The following is a 24,278-nucleotide window of genomic DNA, read 5'->3' as shown; positions in this document are numbered from 1 at the left end:
ACAAAGTGATAAACGACAGCAAAATGGGTAGTGAAACTTTTTTTGGAAAGCTACGCAGACCACCTAATCTGGTCGCTTAACAGATACAACGGTATGCAAATCGTACTACAATAACCAGAGCCACAACAATACATATTTGCAACCAGGAATCTAAATCCTTTTTATATCAAATGGTGACGTAATTACGATCAATGTGTAGAAATTATGAGGCCATGACGCACGGTGTCGTTAGTCGGTGCTCTATCTTTTTTCAGAGATGAGCCGTATTCAGCAGAGGTCATTCAAATAGTCAACTGAACGAACGTTCCGAGACAAAAGTAATCACTCTTCAAACTCGCCTTCGTGAAGAAGTGTTCAAAAAAGACGCAGCAAAAGTCGATACAAGCGTACGATATATATGTATATACGGCCATATTGCATCGACTGAACACACCTATTCAAGAGTAGATCTATTAGACAACGCTGTCATCCTCCTCCACGCTACCAATCGCGAAGGTCATTGAGTTTAAGCGAGACGTTATCTTACGCGCACTATATTTCCCAAAGCTAGAACGTAGCGATCACCAGTTTTTGGCAAACGCAATTGGTAGCAATACTTGGCGATGAAGAAAACCTCAAAAACTGGCTGAACCAGTTGTGCAACACCAGATCTGAAAATCTTATATGGAAAAGGTAAATTGGTTGAGAGATGCGAGGAGGTGCTAGTGTTACAGTGAACACATATAAAATTGTTGCTAAAACCCTAGTCAGACGATGGGTTTTTTTTATTTCAGCAGAAAGTGGCATTGTTTTTCGGACAATCTAATGTATCATTTAAAACAGTCCGGTTAGAATTAGAACGATAAAAATCCTAGAATTATTAAAAATTTCACCAATTTTATAATACTAGATGAATGTGTACTCTTTATTCATTGATTTACCATATGATAAAACAGTGCATTCTACGACATACGGAAGAACTAAAATTCATATAATTTTCAAAGAAATTTTCTTAGCATCAGCAATCTGAATAAACGAAATGCATCTTCATTTGTAATAAGTCTTTCATCATTGGACCTTTATCATTTGATCAGTTTCTTCAGTGAGGCGATCATCTTTCCGACTCCGTCATGGATCAGGTGAAACTGGTTCGTCTCAAACATGAAAGCCGGTGTACTTACAACCTTTTAAAAAGACAAAACACACCACAGAGGACCACAATTAAGTTTAAAGTTACGTCTGATTTAAATTACCGAAGGTTATGTTTGCTAAGGACAGACACTTTTTTTTGGCCCCAGGTCTGCCTGTTCTCCACGAAAACATCGTCAAATATTCGTAACATTATATTAACTCGTTATATTACACGCAATTTGAGCGAATCTAGATGCAACAGTACAAAGAAACGAAAGCTTGGTACAGCTCGTTCATAAAATGATTCCCATTTTTGTTCTCTACGACAAATCTCAAAACTCGATCTATCAGCATTACAGCAATATTGATGAGGACCTTTTATTTGTAGACCTTGCAGATAAGATTGCAATAAGACAGCCATCCGGTTTTTCTGTAGTCCACTTATAGTTTGAGGGAATTTATTCTCATAGATTCTACGTACTGAAGTTTTATCGCGGTTATCTATTCTTAATTGTAGCGTATAATAATTATTATCTTGATCTATAGGTAATTGCATAGAGGGTATCAAGGAGCTTAATACTATACCTTATTCTGTTCATCGACGCAAACCTCATCGACGCGGCAGTTCGTATGTTTTGCCCCCCAAGATTCAGCTGCTTGCGCGGCACCACAGTATGGCCATTTGCCTGAGCCGTCGTCTATTACACAAAGCCCCAGAGAATAGAACGCGACAAATACGATTATACTGGATCGCTAACATATAAGATTTCCCGATATGATTTCACGTGTTCACATTGGTCCTTTAGGTTCTCATGTGGTTTTAGGGCGGCTTTGCAGAGGATTGTCTCAGCTTTTTTTGAAAGATACAATCATAATAAAAGGTCGTAATAAATAATACGATATGATCTGCACGTCGCCTAGACTTGCGGAGTTGACAAAATACAATCTTTATCTGATGAATGATATCCTTGTGTCACAAATCATAGAATAGGACTTATGAACTATAAAGCTAGTGACAATATGCCTATCTGATCGCTCTTAGCTGGTGCCAATCATAGCGGGTCTACTTGTTTCATTTATGTATAGCTATAAAAACAAACGATCGACTGTCAGACAGCACCTACACTAGTCGGTTTTGCGTTGTCGTGTGCGAGCTGAATATCAAATTAAAGAATGTCGGTTTAACTCTGTCATAAGGTTCATTAGATTTTAGGTAGTAGGATTTTTCCCAATAATCTGAATTTTGTAGAACTCTTTAAAATGAATAGCTTGTGAGCAATGTCCACCGTTAGTTTTTACAGCTGTTTAGTCACGCTTGTTGCGATCAATGCTTTTGTGACTCTTTCTTCAACCTCCATGGTAAAAGGCCTGCCTCACGTCGGATTATAAAATTAAGGCATGCAAAGGAATCAACTATTTGGAGGTCTTCTTCGTGCGTAAAACGGGTCGTTTTCGCCAAGCCTTACCTCCCTACTAAACTTTTTGGCTACTGTCTTACCCTTGTAAGCGTCCGTGATATAGCTGTTTAAGATTAGTAATATTTCATCAATCTTGACACATGAACGCAGGCCGGGAAGTGCCACTTAACGTAAATAGGTTCCAAGTTTGTGTTTAAGCTAAAAAAAGGCAGCTTGTCAACTGATGATAAATCCATAAGGTGAAGTAGAATAAGGTTTTTACTTACACCCTTTGCTAGCAAAAAGATTTTCAAATAATTTTTAGAGACACACAAAGAAAATATATTTTGAAAGCTCCGTCAAATTGAATGCATACCTTTATCCATCCCAAGAGTAATCTTTACTCCTGGGATAACTTTGGCAGCTAGCACAGGGGCGATACAGCAGAATGCAAGCGGTTTTCCGGCCGACTGGAAAGCCTTAATAGTTTTTTCGACGAGAGGATCCACAGAACAATTTGCCCCCTCCGTCGCAAATGTGCTTCTATGATGTTGTATCAGATAAAGTCAATCAACAATTGTATGTAAGCAATATAGAAAAAGATATTTAATGTGTACAGCGAACTGCGTAAAACTGCAGTAAGTGTACAATTTTAAAAATCATGCCACATTCATAGTTAAGTTCTGCAACGATAGTATTTGACGTAGAACTCAAAACACTTACCTAGAATCGTAGAATAAATATACGTGCAGTGCTCATTTAAGATATACTACTTAACCAGGTATATAGAATAAAAAAATAATCAACTCACAAGTTTTTCGCAACTCCAAATCCTCCAGGGAAGACGATAGCATCGACGTTTTGAGGTTTTAAATCTGACAAAGGCTGAATTTTGCCGCGTGCGATCCTTGCAGATTCCGCCAGGACATTTCTACCAAAGAAGAACGAAAAGGAGTTACGTGTGCCTCAGTGGAATATTGCGTTCAAAAGTCTAAACTTTTCTTAGTTATAAAACGAATGTCTCGGAGTTACATTAGGGTGACAATAATGGTTTCTACTTGCATATAATACAAATTGTACATTTGATCTTAGTACACTGAAAGTTGAAACAGAAAAGTCTAGAAGTCAACCTGAAAAAGCAAGTTAATACATCTCATATAGAAAAAGCGACCTTACCTTTGTTGGTCAGAAGGCTCTCCTTTAGAGTGATCGACGGTGTGCATTTGTGACTTGTCCGGTGCAAAGCAGATCGGCTCCAAACCCGCTCTCGTTAACTGTACGAGACATCTATAATCAAACAAAAAATACTGTAGGAAACCATATTTTACTCCATTTAGAACTATATCTATTAGGTTTCACCTGGAAAAAACTAGTATCACAGTGTAATAGCTTTACGTTGTTAAACAATGATCGATTTAGGTACTAACTAATAAACATAACGCATACAGCGAGTTCGTACCATCATAGATAGCACCGGGCTATCTATGATGGTACGAACGCCTAAGGGTGGATGCGAACAAATGCTCTTTATCGAAATTATCGATACAGTTCAGATAACAACTTCAAAATGAAACTTTGTCCTCGGAGCATGCTTCAATACACTATCCTTAGAGAGAAAAATGAGTTGTATTATAACGTAAAATGCAATCTTTTTAACAGTAAAAGAAAGAAAAGTATCGCCAGTTTAGGTCGTTATTTATGCTTCGCACTACCATGCGGAAATATATATAATATTTAAGTTTAATGTGCACGACACGACAAATATCGTGTGATACTCAACGAAGATTTCAGCAGTGGGCAGTACTTTTATAGTTTTGACTGGTTTCTGTATATCGTGACGTCAACATAGTTTTTCTCAAAGAGCTAAACATTCTGTGAAAAACCTAGCTCAGTCAGAATCTATTAGACCCCGTTTTGTACTGCCCTCTATCGTTCAATGACAAGTGTTTGGATTCTGCAAGTAAACATTGCATATATATCAGGCCTATGATCGTACTTCAATAAGTCAGTTTACTAAATGGCAGCTATAGGATTATTGGGATGTACATCTAAGCCTAGTGCCAGCAGAACTTTGTTAATCAGTCATTTATTTATGGCTTCGCCAAAATATTGTTAGTCATAATTTTTTAATACTCAATTCTTTTAGAAATATTCGTAAATTATCCTTGGCACACTATTACTTTCGTCTTGCTCTACAACATATACTGTATGAAATATCACATTCTATCAACGCGTCTCTGAACGCGTAGTCTTGACCAAAAACTTCGGTTTTGTCGAGATTCATGTGCAATAGTTTATGATAGTAAATGATTATAAACAACGGCTAGGAAATGGGATAACAACATCATTTCCAAAAACATTTGCAAATGGTTTGGCTTCTTAACGACTGTTTGAAAACAAGTTTACTAGCCTTCTTTCCAGATCAGAGTTTACGAGGACACGAAAATTTTAAAGGTTCAATGATATTCTACGTTCAACAGTATGTCTCCATCGGTGGGTCTTCACCGATAGGTCACCGACAAGGGTAAATGCCCTTACTTTAGGATATATTAACCTATTAGTCAGTTAATATTTATTGAGTTATCAAAGTTATATTTACGGAACTTCGACTGAATACTTACAAAATATGTTCGAAATAGCCCCTATAGGTAATTGGCTTTCAACAGGCTGATGAGATTAAGAAATTGCGGCTGTTACAAAAAACGTTTTCACATCCTCTAAAAACGATCAGATATAATTAGACTGCTGATATGTAGAGTAATCTGCAATAACCCACTTAAAATATCTAAAAAAAATAAGTGCTTTCATCATTGGTACCAACTTCTTTTGCTACAATTGTGCGGCGCCTTCCTGAAATTGATGGCAGTAATTTGACGATCATCATGAAAAATGCACGATACCCCCACGCATATTATAATTTGCATATAAAGAACACTGATTGCAGATTGCGTATCTACCCAGATAAGTTTAAGATTATTCGGGAGAAATCGATCATTTTTGCAGTTCTAATGGTTTCAAATTTCTGCCAGGTTCATCCATTATTTCTTATTCTTCCATTGCATCTTTTTTCATTGTACGTCTTACCTATCCAAACGATTTCTTTTCATTGTCAAAACTGGTGACACCATTTACCTGCCTTTATAATTTACTTAACGACAACTTACCCCCTGGAATTATGTAGAACAAACTGATTCGCTATGAATATTTGAACTCCAAGTCTTAATTGTAAGAAAAAGCGCAGAATAGTTGAAACCCACTTGTTGCACTAATACTTTTCTGCGGGACGAAACTTCTAATAATATCCTTGCACCCATTATAGTACATTCAGGTCGCTCATCAATATCGACTTATGTTTGGTTGAATCATAGGAAAAGCACTTGATTCTAACCGAATTTACAAATGATCAATCTTATATCTGAATTGCTAATGTCGAAAAACCAGATATTTTTTACTTATTACCATAACTGGCTTATATTGTAATGCTTCAAATCAGTCTATCAGAAAAGCTTGTACAGATTACCGAAATCCTCTCGTGAACTATCTAAACATGATATAACCTGATACCCAAAATAATAGAGTTAAAGCTTTCGAATGCTGACTATTGCTTCGAGTTCTCTATCGTTGAGTTTTTTTCCATTGGCCCAAATTTCGTGGCTGAAATAAGCATTCCAACTACGTAACAATATGTAAACAGCTCCCGCTTTAGCAAAGTAGCTCCCGCTCTAGTAAAATTCCATTAAATTGAGGCGAAATTGCATGCAACTTACGCCGATGCTTCGTGAATCTCGCTACCATCGTAGACTCCGGACCCAGACAGCACCTGTCAACGAGATATGACAAAATGCACAGACACACACCAACCGAATCTTGCTCATTAATTTTCCCCGAACTCTTTTCTATATCTGTCACTTTTTAAAGCTAAATAAAGTGTCCATAATGGTGTCTTCGACGGCCTTACGTACGATCTAACACGGGAATAATCATAGCCATGAAGATCGCGTAGCTAACAAATGAAAACATGAGCGAATGCAATACAGGTATATACACAAAACTCATTTATTTACGAATAATAATAATGTTTATACCAGCACAGCTACCGGCAAAATGTAGTTTGCTTTGTGTTGTAGCAGTAGCTCTTCATATTGGGCTTCATTTTCGCTTTGCTGGCAGAAACCAGCTTAGCCAAGACGTGAATGGGTGTGTGTGTGTGTATGTTAATATATATATATATATATATATATATATATATATATATTGGATATAAGTTTTAATGGTAGATACCTTTTTCGTATGACGGCGGTACGCATAGACGTCAATCGAAGGGCGCGCATCGAAAAAACGAAAGAGATCTTTGACTCGACGAGTCAAGAAGATACAACCATAGCTTGAACGTGTATGTGCTTCGAAAGTTGTATCTATTGATCGAATCAAGTTTAAGTACTTTCACTGGCATACGCGATTCTTAATGTAACTTAGAATAATTTATTAGCCATGCAGTTCTCGTCTGAATCAAGCCTCAAATCTTAATGTTCCGTTTATAATTAAATAATAAACTATTGGTGCTAATAACTGTGTTCAAATCATTAACGACTGCGCCACCTTCGAGTGACGTCGCTACGTACCAAATGCCATTGGATCCTGTAATATGGTCCAGCTTTTAATTTGGCAGGACCAATAACAATGTTATGCTTTTTTGCATTAAATTGCCGCGATCTCATTAGCGACAAACAATAGCATTGGTCGTGTGTAAACGTTATCTGCTGGTCAATTAAGGCCCGCGGGTCCAGGCAAGTTACACGGGTGCTGGAGCGAGGTCTTCTTGACGACCTGATGTTTTTCTATCTGATGGTATTCGGTCATCGGCCGATCTGCAACACCGCAAGTGCCGATTCCTACCCGGCCGGCGACGCTTTCGGGTGTAGCAAAAATACTCTTTTTCGTGACACCCTTTTTCTTGTGTTGGGCTTTCGCGCTGAAGTTCTGCCAGATTTTCTTGTCGGCCTCGCGCTGCTGCTCAATCTCCTTAAGGCGTTCCTTTTTTTTCATGGCCTTCTGCTTCTTGTACTCCTTCTGCGCTGCCACATGGGCTTTTTTTCCACCTTTCGTTGCATGCCCCCCGCTGTTACGCGGCTTTAGCTCGCTCATGTGTACAGTCTCGTTGTTCGGGTATTCTTCGAAATCGACAGTAACCAGTCCATCGCTGCTGCTTATAGCCACGACGGTTGCATCATAGTAATTTCCATCTTCGGCCCAGGGGGCACTTACACGATCCCCAACTTGCCAACGGCCCGTGGAGCCAGCGGACCCGACAATCCCTGACCCACATACGCCGCCACTGTCCTCTGCATGGGTCACCGACCGGAGATCACTATTGCGAGAGCTAGCGGAGAGACTTTTTGTTAAGCTTATAACTTCACAAAGGTCTTCACGCAGTTTACGCAAGTCAGGGTCATCTGGATTGGATGCAAGCGCAGCCTCCACCTGTTGCAGTTGTACATGGTAGGTCTCTAGCTGAGTCTGAAGATCTTCTTTGTCTGCCATTTTTTCTATTGACTATTCCACAGCAGCAATTCGTATATTGACACAACTAACAGGATCTTTGTACCTCAAGGCTGTGATAAATCGGAACTCTATGAGCTCCAGAAAAACGAGATCGTCGAACGTGACTTGTTAAAGCACTTCGATCACAAACATAAAATGTACTACGCGAGTTGAAAGACTCGTCCGTCGCCAAGTTAACGCCGGACCATTCACGCGCGTTTAAGAGTCAGGCTGATATAGTTTACATATATCAGAGAGAAGAAAACTACTGTGCTGTGGATTCCTACACCAATCACACAAATATGCCCTATTGCATGGGCAGTGGCCGTATTTATCGATCAATTAAAGTCCTTTTTTCCTTGACAATGTTATATGGTTCTACAATGATCTGAAGGCAAAAAGATGTCAGCTTCCAAACTTGACAGCCTCTAAAAGCGTCTAATACACAGAGATCACGGCCGAACAACACAGCCAAGGAAACGCAAGGTTTAGATGACACTGAATGAAGTGGTTGATTGATGTATTCGGTGGTTACGTACGTACCACGGCAACCTTGTTCGAAGCGAACCGGCGCGAAATATGCAGTCCACTGAGGACGATCTTCGAGCTGAGCATCGCAGATGTCGCTGAGTTATTGTGCGCAAGCCAAGAAATCAAACAACACCACAAACGATTTCTTCGCTTGATGCCTAAAAATCCAATCGGTTTAAGCACGACTGCAGTGCGGCAGCACCGCTCTGAACGACGCTTGACACCCAACCTCAACTCAACAGTCACTCGTAAATAATACTGGCTGCTCTGCTGCTTAAAGTTTTAACCTTAACTATATATATCTATAAACTCGCTAATGACGAGCGCGATCATCACGTAGCTGACGACAGGCCAGGAATTAACAACAACACAGACCACAACAAACACAAGCCCAAGGCTGAGTACAGTGACGAGATGGCGCCAGCCTCGCTGACCGGGCGTTTGGCCCACGTATAGGCTTTTGGTGTAAAGGCGGCAATTTTTAAAAGTGACGATCCATCAGAGAAATTCTCCAACAGCACGCTCCATGCTGCGCTCTTCGATTCCCTATCGCCTGGAAAATAGCTATTCGCTGCTATCACGATGGAAAGAGATCGCCCGCTTGGAGAGGCTGGCTTGAATTGCGCTTCCTGTTGCAGTAAAACAATGACACCTGCCTTATACAACAAGAGGTTCGCAAACTATTAAAGCAGAAATGCGTGGGGGATAGTGTGGTTGGATGTGTAAAAACCGGTGTCCTGTCTGTCTGTCACTGTGTGTGTATCTATGTACTTCGTTGTTCCGTGAATAGTAGCTGAAGAGCTACCTGCAAGGTACGCCCCAGTCGCCCCTAACCAATCATCCCTTTCCCTTATTGCTCTTTCTCCAGATGTTCGCATGTTTCTATCGCCACCGCCGCTATCACTGCTGTCGCTGACACTGCTCCTGTTGCGGGGCCGCCACTGCAAGTGCAACTAGAACCAGCCGTCAGCTGGTGTGTAGATTGTGCGGTTGCCTTAACGCATGGGCCACCAGTTTTATACAGGAGGATAGATAGGGGGCTGTATACGAGTTATTGACAATTGCTGCCGCGGAAGCCGCAGGCACTATGTGTATTGGCCAATGTCTCTTAGTGAGAAAATTTGTCACGAATTTCAAGAGCCCTCCGAGAAAAAACTAGGTGACAGCGAACAAAATTTTGTGTACGTTTGTTGCCGATCGGTGTGAGCGAAGTGGCAAATAATGCTGAACGATTGTTTTTCAATAATATGTGTCACAATTATGCGCGTGTAAATGTTTAATAACGACTTTATCTTCGGCTTTGAGTGTAATTCACTATTCACCCTATTGTAGCGATAACTGTCATTCTAGTTCCAGCGAACAGGGGTGAGTGTGCGTGTGTGTGTGTGAGTGTGTGTGAGTCCGAGGGGCACCTGATTTGACTTCCGCCGATGTCGGATACGGCTACGGATGAGGGTTCCACCCCAACGGTGGTGAAAGTCAGCCCCCGGCTTATCCCTGGAATACTTAATCCTGGCAATAAGGATGCTCTCGATTGGTGAGTTAGTCAATTAGTCCGTCGTACAGCAACGTTGCATAGTGAAAACATCGAGCCTGCCTTGATCGTGTAGTAAGTAGATAAGACGCGAAAAAAAATGTTTAGGGCAATAATGTGGGATGGTAACTTTACATATTAGAGAATATTCAACGTTTAATTTATGGACCACCATTACTACATCAATGAACTTCGCAGTGATTTGATGAAATTACTTTTACCGTATTTATAGGTAGTAAGTCCGTATAAGAACTTTGCACGCAAATAACATGAACGTCGACTAATTAACGTGCAATCAATCGTTCAGTGCTTACTATATGCCGTTTCAGCTGCGTAAATATTGTCCCGATTGCTTTAGATTTAGGCATATTCGTTACGTGACATATTTATATTTACTGCATTTTACCTCATAAGAAGTAGTAAAAGTGCTAATCACGTAGTAGAAACATGCAAAGAATATCAATGCAGTAGTGTAATAGGTAATAGACAAGATGGGAAGGAACATTATGTGTAAAATAACCTACTTTTGATATAAACGCATGCAATAAATGTTTGCATACGGACTATACGTTGTAAGCCTCAAAAAGAATCGCCATTAAACCGGATCAGATCTACTTCTTCTAGAGTAACTTCTCTTCGCTAGTACGTACAACGATAAGTATCACGCACGCAAGTGCTTGAACCACTAGTGTCTGAAGTCAGCTCCCCTCGACTGGCCAGGAAGTAATTAGCATGTCTAAGATGACCTTCACATGAGCGAATCAGTTATTCCAGACCATGTATAAAGTATTTTTTTTTTAATTCACGTCGTTTGTCCTACATATTTCTATCCCATTTATTAGATTCTAACAGGGCAATTCTAGGAGCTATTAGCTGGGATTTTTTCGGGTGGAGGTGATGAGCGTTACGGATCCTTGTACGTAACATAGAAAGAGACCAGCCACAGAAAGATTAGCTAAAGGAACTCACTAAGATGGCGCTTTGGAGTGGGACAGGATAATGAGCGTAGATGAGATGCTCATGGTGAACGATTTTCGAACTGTAGGCTCTGATAGATATTGTGTTTTTTTAGTAGAATGTTGGTCGGAATACAAACAGGAGTTTCAGAGAAAGGCTGCTAGATATCATGTGCTAACCGAGAGAAATGTACAATACGGCTGCTGATATTCTACTAATTGTGTTAAAGTACATAAAACAAGTTCGAATAACGAGTATAAACTTTACCTTTGAAAACCTGGTTCATATATAAAGGGTCAAGTCTTTGTAAACGATTAACGTGCTTTTCACTTTTAAAATTATGGCTGAAAATATCGTAATAAGCTCAACAAAAGAAATACATTTTTAATTTTATACTGGTGCATGTATGACTGTTATGTACAGCGTAAATAATAATGATAGTAACTGTATAGAAAGGATTAAACCTCTGGCTAAAAAAAAGTCAGATGCCTTTTGTCAAGCCCGCCAAAGTGTGTATACCACAGGCAGATGTGATCAAATAAAGAATTATTTATTTCGTTGAGTATTCTCTAATTGAATGTTTACGTACATCTTATTTGTATTTACCTTGGTTGTTTTTAGGGGGCCGCAGGGTCTGGTCGCATATGGAAGCCAAAGTAACATTGTCGTTTTAGATTCCCGTAGTGTGACCACCGTCCAATGTCTTCAGGGAGGAGGCAGGCATGATGTCACCCGAATCCGATGGTCCCGTCATCTGCACTACCATGACAAAGTAAGGGATTTATGATTGAAGCACGCTATTATGACAGGCTAAACCGATGAACTATTAATAGCTTCTGTTACTAATTATATATTTTTCCCTAAGGTGTTTTTCTTTCTACGTTGTGCTTAGTGCTAATTCAAATGTAACAAACGTTGGCAAAATGCTTTTATCATTTGTATTGTTGTTGTATTGTGACTTCTGGAACAATGTATATCTAGAAAATTTATTATGTATTCATAATAAATCTTTGGGTTTGTTGTACTGCGGCGTATAGGCGCGACCATATACATTAAGATTGGCCGCGGCAGATAGTGCCGGTGTAGTAACTGTTTGGAACGTGGCTACGGGAACGATCAAAGCCGAACTTGCTCAACCTGGCCATAAGACAGTCATTGGTAAGATATAATGATAATGCCGAGCGATCTTTTAATCATCTTTGTGACGTACGCTTAAAACATTTCAATATTCAGTTGATCTGCTATTAAAATAGAATCATACTCCCTTGAGGCTGGAGGCTGTTTAATAAAGCCAAAATATACTTACCAAATGGGCTTTCCGTCGTGCTTCTGAATAATTGACAGTAGTACGTGAGATTTCTGTAACGAAGATGTGCCTCTGCAGTTGGCTGACATGCTGTAATTTTTGTGTTAATAATAAATGCATTGTATTGTCCCGCGGCAAGAACTGAGAAGATACTTTTTGACTTTTTTTTTTTTGTTTAAGATATGCATTGGATGGCATATAATGACGCATCCTACCCATTGCTGCTGGTCCTTTACGAACACTCATACCTTGTTCTGTGGGACACTGAACGTGAACTTCTGGTTTGGAAGAAAGATTTCCTTCGAGAAGCAGGTGGAGAAAAGTTCACAGCATTTTCCGTCGACCCCTTTTCGGAAGCTTCCATTGCCTGTGAGTTGGCTTTATGTTAAGCTGGTGACGAGCAAAGATCCAGATGTCGGTAAAACTACGTTACTGAACGAGCCAAAAAAGATCGAAGAGAAAATGACTCATGGTAAAATCAGCTTGCGAGAAAGTCCTGTCACAGTCAAGCTCCCTTGCTTTCTTTCTCTTTTTGACGAGTCATTAGTTTTAAGAAAGTACCGTTTGGACGTTTCCAGTATTTCCCTTAATTAGCATTTTGCTATGGGGTACTTGAGATGTTGTTGTTTTATGTTTGCTTATTAATGCTCAAGGAAAGAGGATTAGCGTATATTTGTAAAAGTACAAGCTGTATACTATTATAATCTGTGTAGACTGGTTTTGCTTAACCATAATCGAGCATACATTTATTTAACTAAGAAACAGAGGTCTATCGAAAAAAAGTTGATTCTTTAAAACTCAGTTAATTCTTGTTGGATTGATATTAACACTATATTATGCGAAACGCGTGCTTCTATATTTGTCTGCTCTGGTTCTTTCCATAGTGGTAACGTTGGAGCACTTATGGTTGGTGGACGATCTCAATCCGGCCAGGGCACCTCAAGCTCCCTTACGAAGGCTTGATGTGAACCTTCCGCATGCACCAGGAGGTGGGACGAACAGTCAGGCTCAGACACCTACTGAAAACCCCAGGAGAAGCAGATTGCTCAGTGGTAAGTCTCTGCTACTTAGACAACTTCACGTGGTATTCCGTAAGTACTGTAAGTACGTGGTTCAAATAAACTGCACACCGGAATCGCTAATAAATACCTAGGTCTAAGATTTTTGCCAAGTGCCATTTTATTTTATTTGTTTATTCATCCAAATATGGCTTGTGTAGTGAGTACTATACGCTGGGTAAACCTATCTACTACACAAGTGATTGGTTGTTTAACTGTAGAACATATACTACGTTTGAATTAAGTTTGATTCAATACACAGATAGGACACATATATTGAGGCTCCTAATGTAGAATCACGTAAACGTACTTTTGGCTTAAAGCTTTTATTCCAATTCTTGTATAACGTGTATACAAAATATTAATCCTACGCTCAATTGTTCAATGTCGTATCCCGGTGTCCACCTATATATAGGTGTTCAGGCAATGTTTCAGGGAGCGAATTCATCACAAGCTAATGCTGGCACAACGGTCTCAGGGTCCCACAGTCACCATGGAAGTGGAGCTAGTGGCAGTGGGGCTGGCGGTGATCAGCCTTCAAGCGAAATGGACCTTATGCCGGGAGGGTATGGCAACCTCACCGATTGTCAAGCCGTATTGCACGATCCCGCCCATAGGTACCAACTAGTGCTCGTTTTTCCAAGGCATGTCGTCGTTGTAGACTTTGTTATACAGCAGGTAGGTGCTGGATAATAGTAAAAAAATAGCCTGTTAGCCTTTTCTTTTTCTATAAATATATGCGTAGAGAATTTCTATAGTATTAGAGAATAGTAATTGCCGTCTTGATGCTCTTGCAAGTCACACCTGATTAATTCATTAAGGCGCACTGACGAACAGTTAAATAAAATAGATTTTAGATACCTATACTTAGTGTTGCGACGGATTAATCAGGTTATACGGAGTCTGTAGACGAACTTCGATAGACAAATGTAAAACTACGTATGAATTCTTCAGCGGGACGCGCGCGTAGTTTCTGTTAAGATTTTCATATTTCGTTTGCGGAGCTACCTGTTTTATCCTTGTTAGCACAGAAGCTCAGGAACCTGGTCTCAATATACTCTAATTATCAATTACCGAAAAACAAAAACATATATTTTTGTATATAATGTATATATATAATTAAATCTGATGTTCCATGATCTAACGTTTACAGGTTATAGGAACGGCGGTTGTTGAACGGAGTTTGGCGGGCCTATTCGCTGTTCGCATTTGTCGACTCACGGGTCGTTTGGTGTGCCTTCATGATTCGGGTGTGATAACTGTGCGACAGCGAAAACCGTTTACACTTCCACAGGGGGTCGACGATTCTAAATCACAACTAGGCAGCTCTGGTCAGTTAAAATAACTGCTAGCAGATCTTTTTCGTGTAGCTATTTTGAAATGCCTACTTTACGGCAGTGTATAGTACTCAAAATACACGTTGGTTTCTACCGATATGTTTATTTCCCTACTGTAATTCAAGATAACCGATATAGCGCTTTGTTTGTGACACAAACCGATAAAGCTGGTTTGGCTTGGCATTATAAAATAGACTTCTGTAAATAGAGTTCCCCATTCACAACATTGCATAATACGTAACTTCACTTATCATAGCTGGTAACGTGTAGCAATACATGCGGATCAACGGCTGAGATATGAAATGCTTGTAGGTGGCTCTGATGGATCTCGGTTATGTGGCGAATCAGATAGCAGCGGTACTATTTCTCTTCTTACCCCATCGTGGCTTCATCAGTCTGCTCGAGCAGCGCAATTTGATGTCCACTACGATACGTTAACTACATCAGATCCGTATCGAATGGTTACAAGAAATTCGCGCATTGTTGCTTTTGCGCTCTGCCCAACTCAGCAGGTACGTTTTGCAATTTCATCATAAACATTCGTAGCAAGTTGTTTCTTCATTGAGTTAACATCTCACGTTTGTTTTACGCAAATTGGTATTGCTTGATCGAGAATTTGACATCTTGTTTTAGCTTTTAGATATTTCACAGAAATTTGCAGTTTACTAAAATTATTAAATCGTTTTTTGTTTCCACATTAGACCGATTCTAATGACGATAGAAAAATCTTGTGGGGCGAAAGCCTTCGAGCGGCAATAGTACTACAGGACGGTAGGACACTTTTCTACAAGATGCTGCCGCCTGCCAAGGATTCCAAATTAGTGCGTATTCTTAAAATCTGTTTTTTATAGATTGACATAACTACCAATTGTATAGTCACAGTTCCTCAGCCGACGTCATACGATGCTTATGTTGTGAGGATATGCTTGATACCTATCGAACAATTGCATGTTTTGAAGAGCTGATTTTGCTTATTATGTCTGCAATGTGGTGATCAAAAAAAAACGCTACCTTCGCAGGACGTGAGGAGCATTCGAAGCAATGAATGTTAATTAATGTTTTTCTCTTAATCGATATGCTCGCTTCATATTTTACAAATAGTGGTCATACGCACTGCACTGTTCAATGAGGTCAACGAATTTCAGGGTAAACGACGGTTGGTGCTCACGGCCGCCTTGGAGACGCTTTCAACGTTGCCACATTGTATGAAGATGTGCCCACCTGTCACATTTAAAAACTGGAAGACTTACCGTCCGCTTCTGGCTTGCGCTGTCGGTACGGGGAACGTACAGGTAATTCTCTAAATCTCCTAGTAGCTTCTCGACGGCAAAACGGGGTTTCAAATTTATGATAAAAAAAAGGATCGGTCGTAATTGAGGCGAGAAGGTTAGCTGATGTCAGAAAATCGTTTATTGGAGACAGAATCTCAAAGTCGCAGAAAGTAGAGAAGTGGAAAAAGTAGAAAGTAGAACATTAATGCATTTCTAAAACAAACATTTACATTTTTGTGTATAAGCTTTTTCTACGGAAGCTGTGGGACGCTTGTGAACTTGATGTACCCCAAAGGTTTTTATCATGTATTCATCATTTCTGACACATGCGTTTTGACGTTAGCGATTCCATTAATATTCATTATATCCAACTAGGTCTTAAACGTTGCAACTGGAGCCGTCGAACGTAATATCTGCGTTCACACAACAGCTGTTAGGGGTATTGAGTGGACCGGGCTCACCAGTTTTCTATCATTTGCTAACGCGACGCTACAGGTGAAGAAATGATTTTTTTGTTTGCTATTTTTCAACATCGGTGTCTTTCTGATACTTGCAGATTAACATCATCATAGCAGTTGCGACTTTTACTTTAGCGCACACTAACAATGTTCGATTACATAGGGCAAATAATTAATAAAAATAATTTACTTTTGTGTACGTAGAATGCATATATATATATATATATATATATATATATGCAGGCTAGTGGCTATGTCAGAGGGAAACATAATCTACTATCAAAGTAATCTGGGCTGCCCTTAACTAACGGTTAGTATGATCGTCGAAGATACCTAGTAGATTGCTATATGGATATTGTGATTATAGTAACGAATTTTTTTATTCTCGTTGCCATCGTTGTCGTTGCAATAAAGGTGCAGTCAACGCAAAACAGCAACATAAAGAATGAACTAAATTTGACTGAAGTTACCTCAGGGCGAGTTCGACAGATTCGATCAGATCGAGCGGACGAGAAACCGATAGAGCTTGTGGCGGTCTCCAAATACGGGTGCGTGGTGAAAATCACTTGGAAAATACTAAGCTTTAAACAGACTTATGCAGCGCCTTATAATAACAGCGTATCTCGTGCACAACATGCACGAACGACCTTTTTTTCGAGACGCAAGCAAAACATATGATGGTTCTCAAACGTTTGTATTTAACTAATCGACCCAATTAAATAAGCTTTGGCCTAAAAGGGAGCTGAATAACGTGAACATATATGTCGATACATTCGTGGGATCGGGAGTAAATAGACACATTTAAAACATTTGTATTTTGTAAACAGGACTGGTAATCAGAAATTAACTGCAATGGAAACCAGTTGATTTAATGTCTGTGTTGCTAGCTAACTTTTCGCATTTATATTAGCGTTACTTCTGGCATTCTGGTTTGCTGCTGTTTTGACTCAGGCAATACTTCATTGTAGCCTTCAAGGATCAACCGTTTGAACTTTGGGATCTACGCAATCTCAGCCTCCTCTCGACAGTGTCGCAAAACTTTCGCAGCATCTCATGCCTTGAATGGAGCCCTCGGTCAGCCTTACGGCGTAAACATTCCGAAATGGGCGAAGAGGCTGGCATAGCTTCGCCGCCTAAACAGACCGAGCCCATCTTCCTGAAGCCTCCAGCTAATGATCAACAAGACACACAAGCAGTTGAAAATGGAAAAAAAACTAGCAAGGGACAACATCAGCAATTTGTAAAGGAGCACTTTCTCGCGATCGATGCCCAGAGCAAGGTAAAGAGTTTCAACACTTTTTAGTGGATAGGTTCCTCGAGCGTTACGCCAAATACTACCATGACCTAATACTTACTCGTTTAACTAATTTATTTAACTCTTGACTAATTGATAAGCACTATAGAGTGGTGTAAGAGAAACGTTTGCTTGTCTGAGTAAGCGAGTGGATATCACTGTAGTTAAACTCACCCAACAATCTTAGACTTTGGAAAATGGAGAGCAACATTATACGAGACACTTTTTTCGTTATTGTAGGTCTGCTTCTTCACTGTGGAAGGATCTGTGTTAAAAAGCAATATGCGCATACTTGTGCCTGTTTCTTCTGGTTCAATAACATGCACGGCGTGGAAGGCAAGTGTGATAGGTTCGAGTTGTTTCATTCTAATGCTTAGTTTATGTATCCTGGGTTTATGCAGTTCCTTGTGAAAAACGTATTTAGCCTGCTTCAGACTTCTGTCGTCGAGATAAAATAGTAGCCAAACAAAAGAAAAAATGTCTGTACATCTCCAACTCTAAGCTTTTGGATATCGGTTACGGTAGGCCGTTAGCAACGACGATAATCTTATGATGATCATAATGATGACGAAGGTTAGAGGATTCAATCAAGTCAGTATGTTGCTATAGGACCTATCATAGCTACATCTCGTGTAAGATAACGCCGTGCAAATGTCTCAATCGCTAAACTGTTAATTACTGTGTGTGTCACCGTAAAAATTAACACGTCCATTATATATCAGACAGCATGTTAAATATGTGATAATTATGGCAATAACACCAGTATGCATTTATTTTGTGCTCAAATAAAATATATATTTTTTCTTAAATACAATACCATTAATTTATCATTCTGTTGTACGTATGTGCGACTCAATTGATAGGCTGACAAATTAGTGCTAGGCGATTCAGATGGTAACCTGTCGCTCTGGGACATAACAACTAAAAAAAGTGAGACCACACCGTCGCAGCGCGGTGCCGTCCGCAAGGTGGTTTTCGCTCCTGGTAGGGGAAACATGAAGATCATTGTTTTGTTCCAAGACGCAGTAGAGCTATGGGAAGCAACAGCGGATCATACGGTATGTTCAGGATAGACAAGTTTTTTTAAACACTTCATGGACATGAAACGATACCAAATGAGGTATATTTTAATGTATAAGTTCGAGTGAGAGCTCATTATTGCAGTATATCGAGAACGATTCTTTGCTATTAGTATCTCCGTTGTGTGTTTGCTCATTTCGTAGATGAATCGTCTAACATCATTGAAAACTGGCCGAGGCGAAGTCTCACATGTAGATTGGGCCGGCTCTATGCGACCTCTTCTTGCCTGGGCCAATGGCACAATCACCATTATGGACATGGAGCTCAAACCGCATCCAGCAAGCTCGATTGCCGATTACTTCTTCGAAGAGATGCCATTCTTGCCAGCTATCCTCTCGCCAAACTCAGCGTTGCATCTCAAAGCCATTTTGCAACATCTGCCGTGCAGTCAACAGGAAGTTGATCCCCTGGCTGTCATGTCATCACTGCGAAGTTTTGTAAACAGCGAAGATACGGCTTTAGCGCGAAGCATGTTGGCCGATCTAGAGCCCGAAGTATGGGAGGCATTGGTAAAGGCGAGCGTCGCTGAGCGCGCACTAATTATTGCCAGGTAATTAATGCTAAGCTAAAATACTAGGATACAAATAGCGTTTTGATCGCAATCCTTCGGTGAGATTACGTTCATTTGTTGAAGCCTGATATATAAGCAAAAGCAGGCTTGCAATATAGATGGATTTAGAACAGTGAGGAAAAGTCAGACTTCCAGTTCTAGAGGGTCGTAGGCTTACAGTGAAACAGCATCCGTTCCAATTAGAAATATATTTTTGTTTTTACTGTCTTTAGATCTACGTTATTTTCCATTGTCGCTATTTTGTAACTGTAATGCCATTTTACCATATGCTACGTAAACATCTAAAACTGAGGATAGAACCTGGCTTCTAGAACACGACACTGATAAATATACCACTAGTTACTACAGTGCTAGCTGATTCAGTCGACTTGATTATAAGGGCCACACCTGCAATGTTTTATTACGCCTGCGCATAATCTTCATGGGTGCTAATTTATCTCAGGCTATTTGGCGATGATGAAGCTATTCGTTTTTGGACCATGTTTGAGTCGTTGGTTGATCCGGTTAGAAGAAGTCTTCCACCGTCCTTTGATCTTCTTCTACCGCAAAAGGAGTACCGTCGAACACAGCTATACCGGGCGATGCTGCACGAGAGTAAACGAGGAAGCAATTACCAGGTAAGCATAACTATTGTTTTCAGGCGAACATCATAAACTGAAAAATATAAATAATGTTCAAAAGCTAAATTACGAAAAAAATTTAAATTGGGGGAATTGTCAAACAATACGTATAGATGCAATATTCTGTTTGTCCGGTTCTGCAGGGAATGAAGGTAAAGTTGTTACTAATCAATCAGTATATTAGAATCTTAGAGCGAAATAGCTATGGGCTACTTCCAGTTCATTACTAGACATTATACGAAGCTGATCGAGTTCGTCTTTGATAAATAATAACAATCTCTTGTTCTTGGATACATGTTAATATAGCTCACACAATGTTGCCTTGACGAATTTCTTCTTCTGGGCGATACTGATCGAGCTGTGCAGTTGCTGCTTGAAACGGAGCCGCCGAACCCACACTTCACCCATGATGCGCTGAGGTAATTTCAATTTAGACAAACTCTGTATATTTATATACATGATGTGCATACGTCCCAGATGTGCTAGAAGAACTGCTTGAAGTAAAGGTACAAGTTGTTGGCTGACATGTTAAGAAGGCTTTCGCCGTTGTTTAGTTGGATTTTGACTAGGATTCAACTGTACAATAGAGAATACGTTACAAAATGGGTGTAAAGATATTGCTTTTACATTAAATCAACGTCACATGTTTAACGTCGGGTATTCGCGCCAGGCTTTAAACACAAAATGAAATGTGTTAATGCGCGGTTTCGAATGGATTACTTACCTTACGTTCAGTGGCAGAAATGGTGGCAAACATATTACCATTGAACCGCCTTTTAATATCTATAATATAAGAAATAAATCATCATCTTCTTGTATTCCTTTAGAAAGTTTATGGATGTATTTATTGTTATGTCTATATGAGCCTATTTGAATGACATATCTTCCTATTTTTGCTGCTTATGTTCTTGTTGATCTATGGGTTTCAGAGCTTGCTTAATCGCTTGTCTCAAAACAGAGAACGCGTCACAGTCTTCGGTGGTGAAGCTCGTGGCGACCAACCTGATCGCGTCCGGAGACACTCAGCTAGGTGTACAACTTCTTTGTGTAATCAACAAAGCCCTTGACGCTTGTAGATACCTACAAAGTAACGCACAGTGGGATAAGAGCGTATGGCTCGCCAAGGTACGACCTGTTATGGTACCCTTCTAACGAACAATTAGCAGGTAGCATCTAAAATGCAATATGTATGTCAATGAAACTATATAGACAGCACAGCCGACTAGGAAAAGACAAAGTCTATGGGCTAGAAAAGCGATGAAACGGCGGATGCGGGTCGAAGACTGCAAAGTGACGGTCAAATGGCGAATGTTGCGTATTCATCTTGAAGCTTATTAGGCAGGCGATGGACGTACATATTGTAGCACTTTATTTGATGGAACTTTATAAACTGTTTAATATATTTGGGCAACCACGTCGTCTTTTTGCTCGCTGGCTTACCTAATTAATTTTTCGCACACAGACGGGTGAAGGTATTAATATTCCTTATAGGGGTAAGTGATTACATACATTGTATCATCTTACCTTGTTTCGATTTCATATATATACTTATGTACATCGTTATGTGAAGTATCACCTATTTTGATATTACATATTTCAGAGATCGGTAAGCTATATTTAATATTTTGGGTACTTGTTGCTACTTTCCGAGGTGTTGTCTGTCTCTTAGTGCGCCTACCTACGGGCGATATCCTGACAGACTTTTTCATTTCGTTAAGATTGTGGTTAAGTCATTTTTATTTAATAGAGCCGAATTAGCTAATAAATCACACCTTATCACTGCATTACGAGTACTGGTGCCGTTTTTCAGACCTTCTGGTAAAGCCAACGAAGAGACGTGGCCCAATATTCAGCGTAACCATATATTCTATTCGGTTTATATTTGCACCGGTGGTGTTTCTGGTAACGATGACAGTCTTTTGAAGCTTACTTCAAGAAGACCAACTCGCAGGAGAATTTGACGTATTTTGTATAATACAGCATGCGATACTAATTAGGCCCCTTTGTAATTCGAGGTCACTATCGCCGTTCGGGATCAAATACGTTACCCACTAAGCTATCATTAGGACTAGGCCCTCCTAACCTAGTGTGTATGTACAGTATGTATACATGTTTATATATGGCTATTACAAGCGAATTCTACAGGGAATTTGAAATTGAATGGTAGATTTTGAGAAATAAAAACTCTAAGTATTTTTATACTAAAAAATGTTTTTTGCCCCACTTGGAATAACTCAGTTTTCACTCATTAGGAGATTAAAGTGTTAAAGACCAACAAAAAGGTGATTAAACGTCGGAATAGGAAAAACAAAAACACATTGCTGCAATTAAGAGGGCTTTTGACGAAAGCAAAATTTGGAGCCTTGAAGTGGGACCAGGCGAGAAAATGGCGTCCCCGTGGAAAGGCAGCGATAGGCATCATCGCCATGCCTTTATTACTTCCTAAATTAAACAAAGGAATATTCAAAGTTGATTTTAAGACACCTATTGTCCCGATCTAGCTTCAAGTGACTATGGGACCTTTTATGCCTTAAAAGGGCCAGTGGAGGGCAAGCATATCCCATTATCGATTCACTCCGAAAAGCCATAGATAGAAAATTACATATAGGAACACTAATTGTAGATATTTGGTTTTCCAGAAAGTGCTGGAACGGTCAGGCGTGTATGCAAAGTGACAGAGAGTACCTTTATTATATAGTAAAAAAGCATAACGCTAGTTTCAAGGTTATTTAAAAACGCCCGCCGAGTCTGCTCCGATATATATATATAGGAGAGCACTGGTTCATAACACATAGTACAAAAATCAACACCCGTTTCTTTTTTTCAACCTGTTTCATTTAATCGGGTCGTTTCTGTTCATCAGTGTTCACTATCACGCGTCGAGCAGTGTGACGTCGTGTGCAAATGGGCAGAGCATCTATCGCTAGTGGCGACTAATCAGCGCACGAAGGCTGCGGTAGCATTACTTTCAGTTGCGGAGGTGGGCCGCTGTATTCAGCTCCTGGCAGCAAATCAAATGCTAGAAAGAGCCATGTTGCTGGCTGATGCAGCCGAGGAAGCCGGACTTCAGATTGAGTGGGACAAAATAAAGGGTAAGTAGATAACAGACGAACTGAAGGTGAAGACAGCCCGGACTTATAAAGACTCTGACAGTGTTTCAGTCTTGCAGAGCTCTTGTGCGTTTGTATAAGTCTTCTGTTCCTAGAGTGTATGACCTAAAAACTGCTTGGAGTTAAACCATGATCCCGATAATAGAGCAGGAGCTGATATTCCGTACTTGCTCTACTAATATGTCTGTACCATATATAATAGGCTTGGTCTGATGAATGATTAACTGTCGTTTTTGTCTTCATCATTGGATGAACGATACAGTGGAATGACAGAGTATATTGACTCACGTTAACATGTTATTTGCTCGTTGCAGAGGAATACCGCCCAGCCGCTCTTCGACTGAAGTACGCCCGATACCTACACGCAATAGGAAACTCTGAGGCGGCGCTATCCTTCTGCATGAAGGCTCTCGACATGCCCGAAGCTGAGGATCTTAAGAAAGAGATTGAAATTATTCTCGAAGATAGCACATCACTGATAGCACATCATCGTCACCTTCAGTTAACGCGACAACGTGCGTCTTTACGTCGAACTCCACACTCACAATTAGCACTTATTAATGATTAATACACACTTTAAGCGGCGTGACGCAACGGCCAAATAGAGGGGCCGCTAGTGAGCACAGGATTGCAATAAATACATTTTAATGTGTTCGTTGCCCTATGTCATATGCATATACACTTAGCACAAAACTATTAGTAGCGTTATGGCATGAAATAAGAAAAGGGAGATGAGCCGTCACCGTTGGTCCTTTTAGTTATGTCACCGAAGGATGGAGAGGACAAGACAAAAATATAACATCTGGATCTAAGCGAAAGAAAAGGACGTCCTAAGAACTGATGGATTAAATTCATTGAGAGTACTTAATAATATTGAAAGATGATTGGAAGCCCAGATTCGTGGCACGTACTGAATTATTGAATAATTATGTTATAGACTAGTGAATATTGCTAGCAGAATAGACTTGTGTACAGGTTTGAAACAAGAAGATATATTTTCGTGGAGTCTAGGAATGGCACTAGCCCCGTCCGCCGTGCGGGCAGGTTACTTGGCGCCGATGGGAAAATGCGTCGTATAAATGTGTTTAGAGATGAAATAATAT

At 40.0% G+C, this 24,278-nt stretch overlaps 3 protein-coding genes across 9 annotated transcripts; 1 reads left to right on the top strand and 2 right to left on the bottom strand.

The window, feature by feature from the left end:
* Nucleotides 1-875: 875 nt before the first annotated feature.
* Nucleotides 876-8,963, bottom strand: LOC111250927 (putative glutamine amidotransferase-like class 1 domain-containing protein 3B, mitochondrial). Of its 2 annotated transcripts, XM_022806924.2 has the most exons (7): nt 8,592-8,954; nt 6,275-6,327; nt 3,684-3,794; nt 3,319-3,438; nt 2,884-3,050; nt 1,696-1,808; nt 876-1,163 (listed from the first exon to the last, which is right to left on the bottom strand). In XM_022806924.2, exons 1-7 carry the CDS (start codon nt 8,661-8,663, stop codon nt 1,062-1,064), a joined length of 738 nt encoding a protein of 245 aa, XP_022662659.1. In that variant the 5' UTR covers nt 8,664-8,954; the 3' UTR covers nt 876-1,061. The 2 variants fall into 2 exon arrangements, with proteins under 2 accessions (XP_022662659.1, XP_086846095.1); XM_086989969.1 differs by lacking the exons at nt 876-1,163; nt 1,696-1,808 and adding an exon at nt 1,815-1,960 and having other exon boundaries at nt 8,592-8,963.
* Nucleotides 6,535-8,585, bottom strand: Spf30 (survival of motor neuron-related-splicing factor 30). The gene has a single exon (XM_022806923.2). It carries the CDS (start codon nt 8,046-8,048, stop codon nt 7,272-7,274), a length of 777 nt encoding a protein of 258 aa, XP_022662658.1. The 5' UTR covers nt 8,049-8,585; the 3' UTR covers nt 6,535-7,271.
* Nucleotides 8,964-9,467: 504 nt separating the features above from the next.
* LOC111250924 (WD repeat-containing protein 11-like) lies at nt 9,468-24,070 on the top strand. Of its 6 annotated transcripts, none has more exons than XM_086989964.1 (21): nt 9,469-10,116; nt 11,692-11,842; nt 12,108-12,228; nt 12,557-12,745; nt 13,261-13,428; nt 13,850-14,112; nt 14,588-14,765; nt 15,084-15,283; nt 15,473-15,592; nt 15,902-16,063; nt 16,418-16,537; nt 16,921-17,048; nt 17,452-17,779; nt 18,035-18,130; nt 18,658-18,852; nt 19,018-19,424; nt 19,888-20,062; nt 20,372-20,484; nt 20,995-21,190; nt 22,929-23,157; nt 23,490-24,070. In XM_086989964.1, the coding sequence occupies exons 1-21, from the start codon at nt 10,010-10,012 to the stop codon at nt 23,741-23,743; spliced, it is 3,900 nt and encodes a 1,299-aa protein (XP_086846090.1). In that variant the 5' UTR covers nt 9,469-10,009; the 3' UTR covers nt 23,744-24,070. The 6 variants fall into 6 exon arrangements, with proteins under 6 accessions (XP_086846091.1, XP_086846090.1, XP_086846093.1 ...); XM_086989967.1 differs by having other exon boundaries at nt 16,915-17,048; nt 20,432-20,484; XM_086989963.1 differs by having other exon boundaries at nt 9,470-10,116; nt 16,915-17,048.
* The last annotated feature ends 208 nt before the right edge of the window (nt 24,071-24,278 follow it).

Source organism: Varroa destructor, unplaced genomic scaffold (genome assembly GCF_002443255.2).
Source record: "Varroa destructor unplaced genomic scaffold, Vdes_3.0 BEIS01000005.1, whole genome shotgun sequence".
NCBI classification, from domain to species: Eukaryota; Metazoa; Arthropoda; class Arachnida; order Mesostigmata; family Varroidae; genus Varroa; species Varroa destructor.
This window is presented reverse-complemented; position numbering and strand designations above follow the sequence as displayed.

Bases quoted from the DNA above. Each gene is read 5' to 3' on its own strand.
- Spf30 (XM_022806923.2), bottom strand. From the start codon at position 8,048: ATGGCAGACAAAGAAGATCTTCAGACTCAGCTAGAGACCTACCATGTA.
- LOC111250927 (XM_022806924.2), bottom strand. From the start codon at position 8,663: ATGCTCAGCTCGAAGATCGTCCTCAGTGGACTGCATATTTCGCGCCGG. The intron at 6,328-8,591 runs GTACGTACGTAA...TCTCGTTGACAG, and splicing joins CTTCGAACAAGGTTGCCGTG to GTGCTGTCTGGGTCCGGAGT. The intron at 1,164-1,695 runs GTATAGTATTAA...TCTTTTTAAAAG, and splicing joins GCGTCGATGAACAGAATAAG to GTTGTAAGTACACCGGCTTT.
- LOC111250924 (XM_086989963.1), top strand. From the start codon at position 10,010: ATGTCGGATACGGCTACGGATGAGGGTTCCACCCCAACGGTGGTGAAA. The intron at 17,049-17,451 runs GTGCGTGGTGAA...GTTTTGACTCAG, and splicing joins GTGGCGGTCTCCAAATACGG to GCAATACTTCATTGTAGCCT. The intron at 19,425-19,887 runs GTAATTAATGCT...AATTTATCTCAG, and splicing joins CGCGCACTAATTATTGCCAG to GCTATTTGGCGATGATGAAG.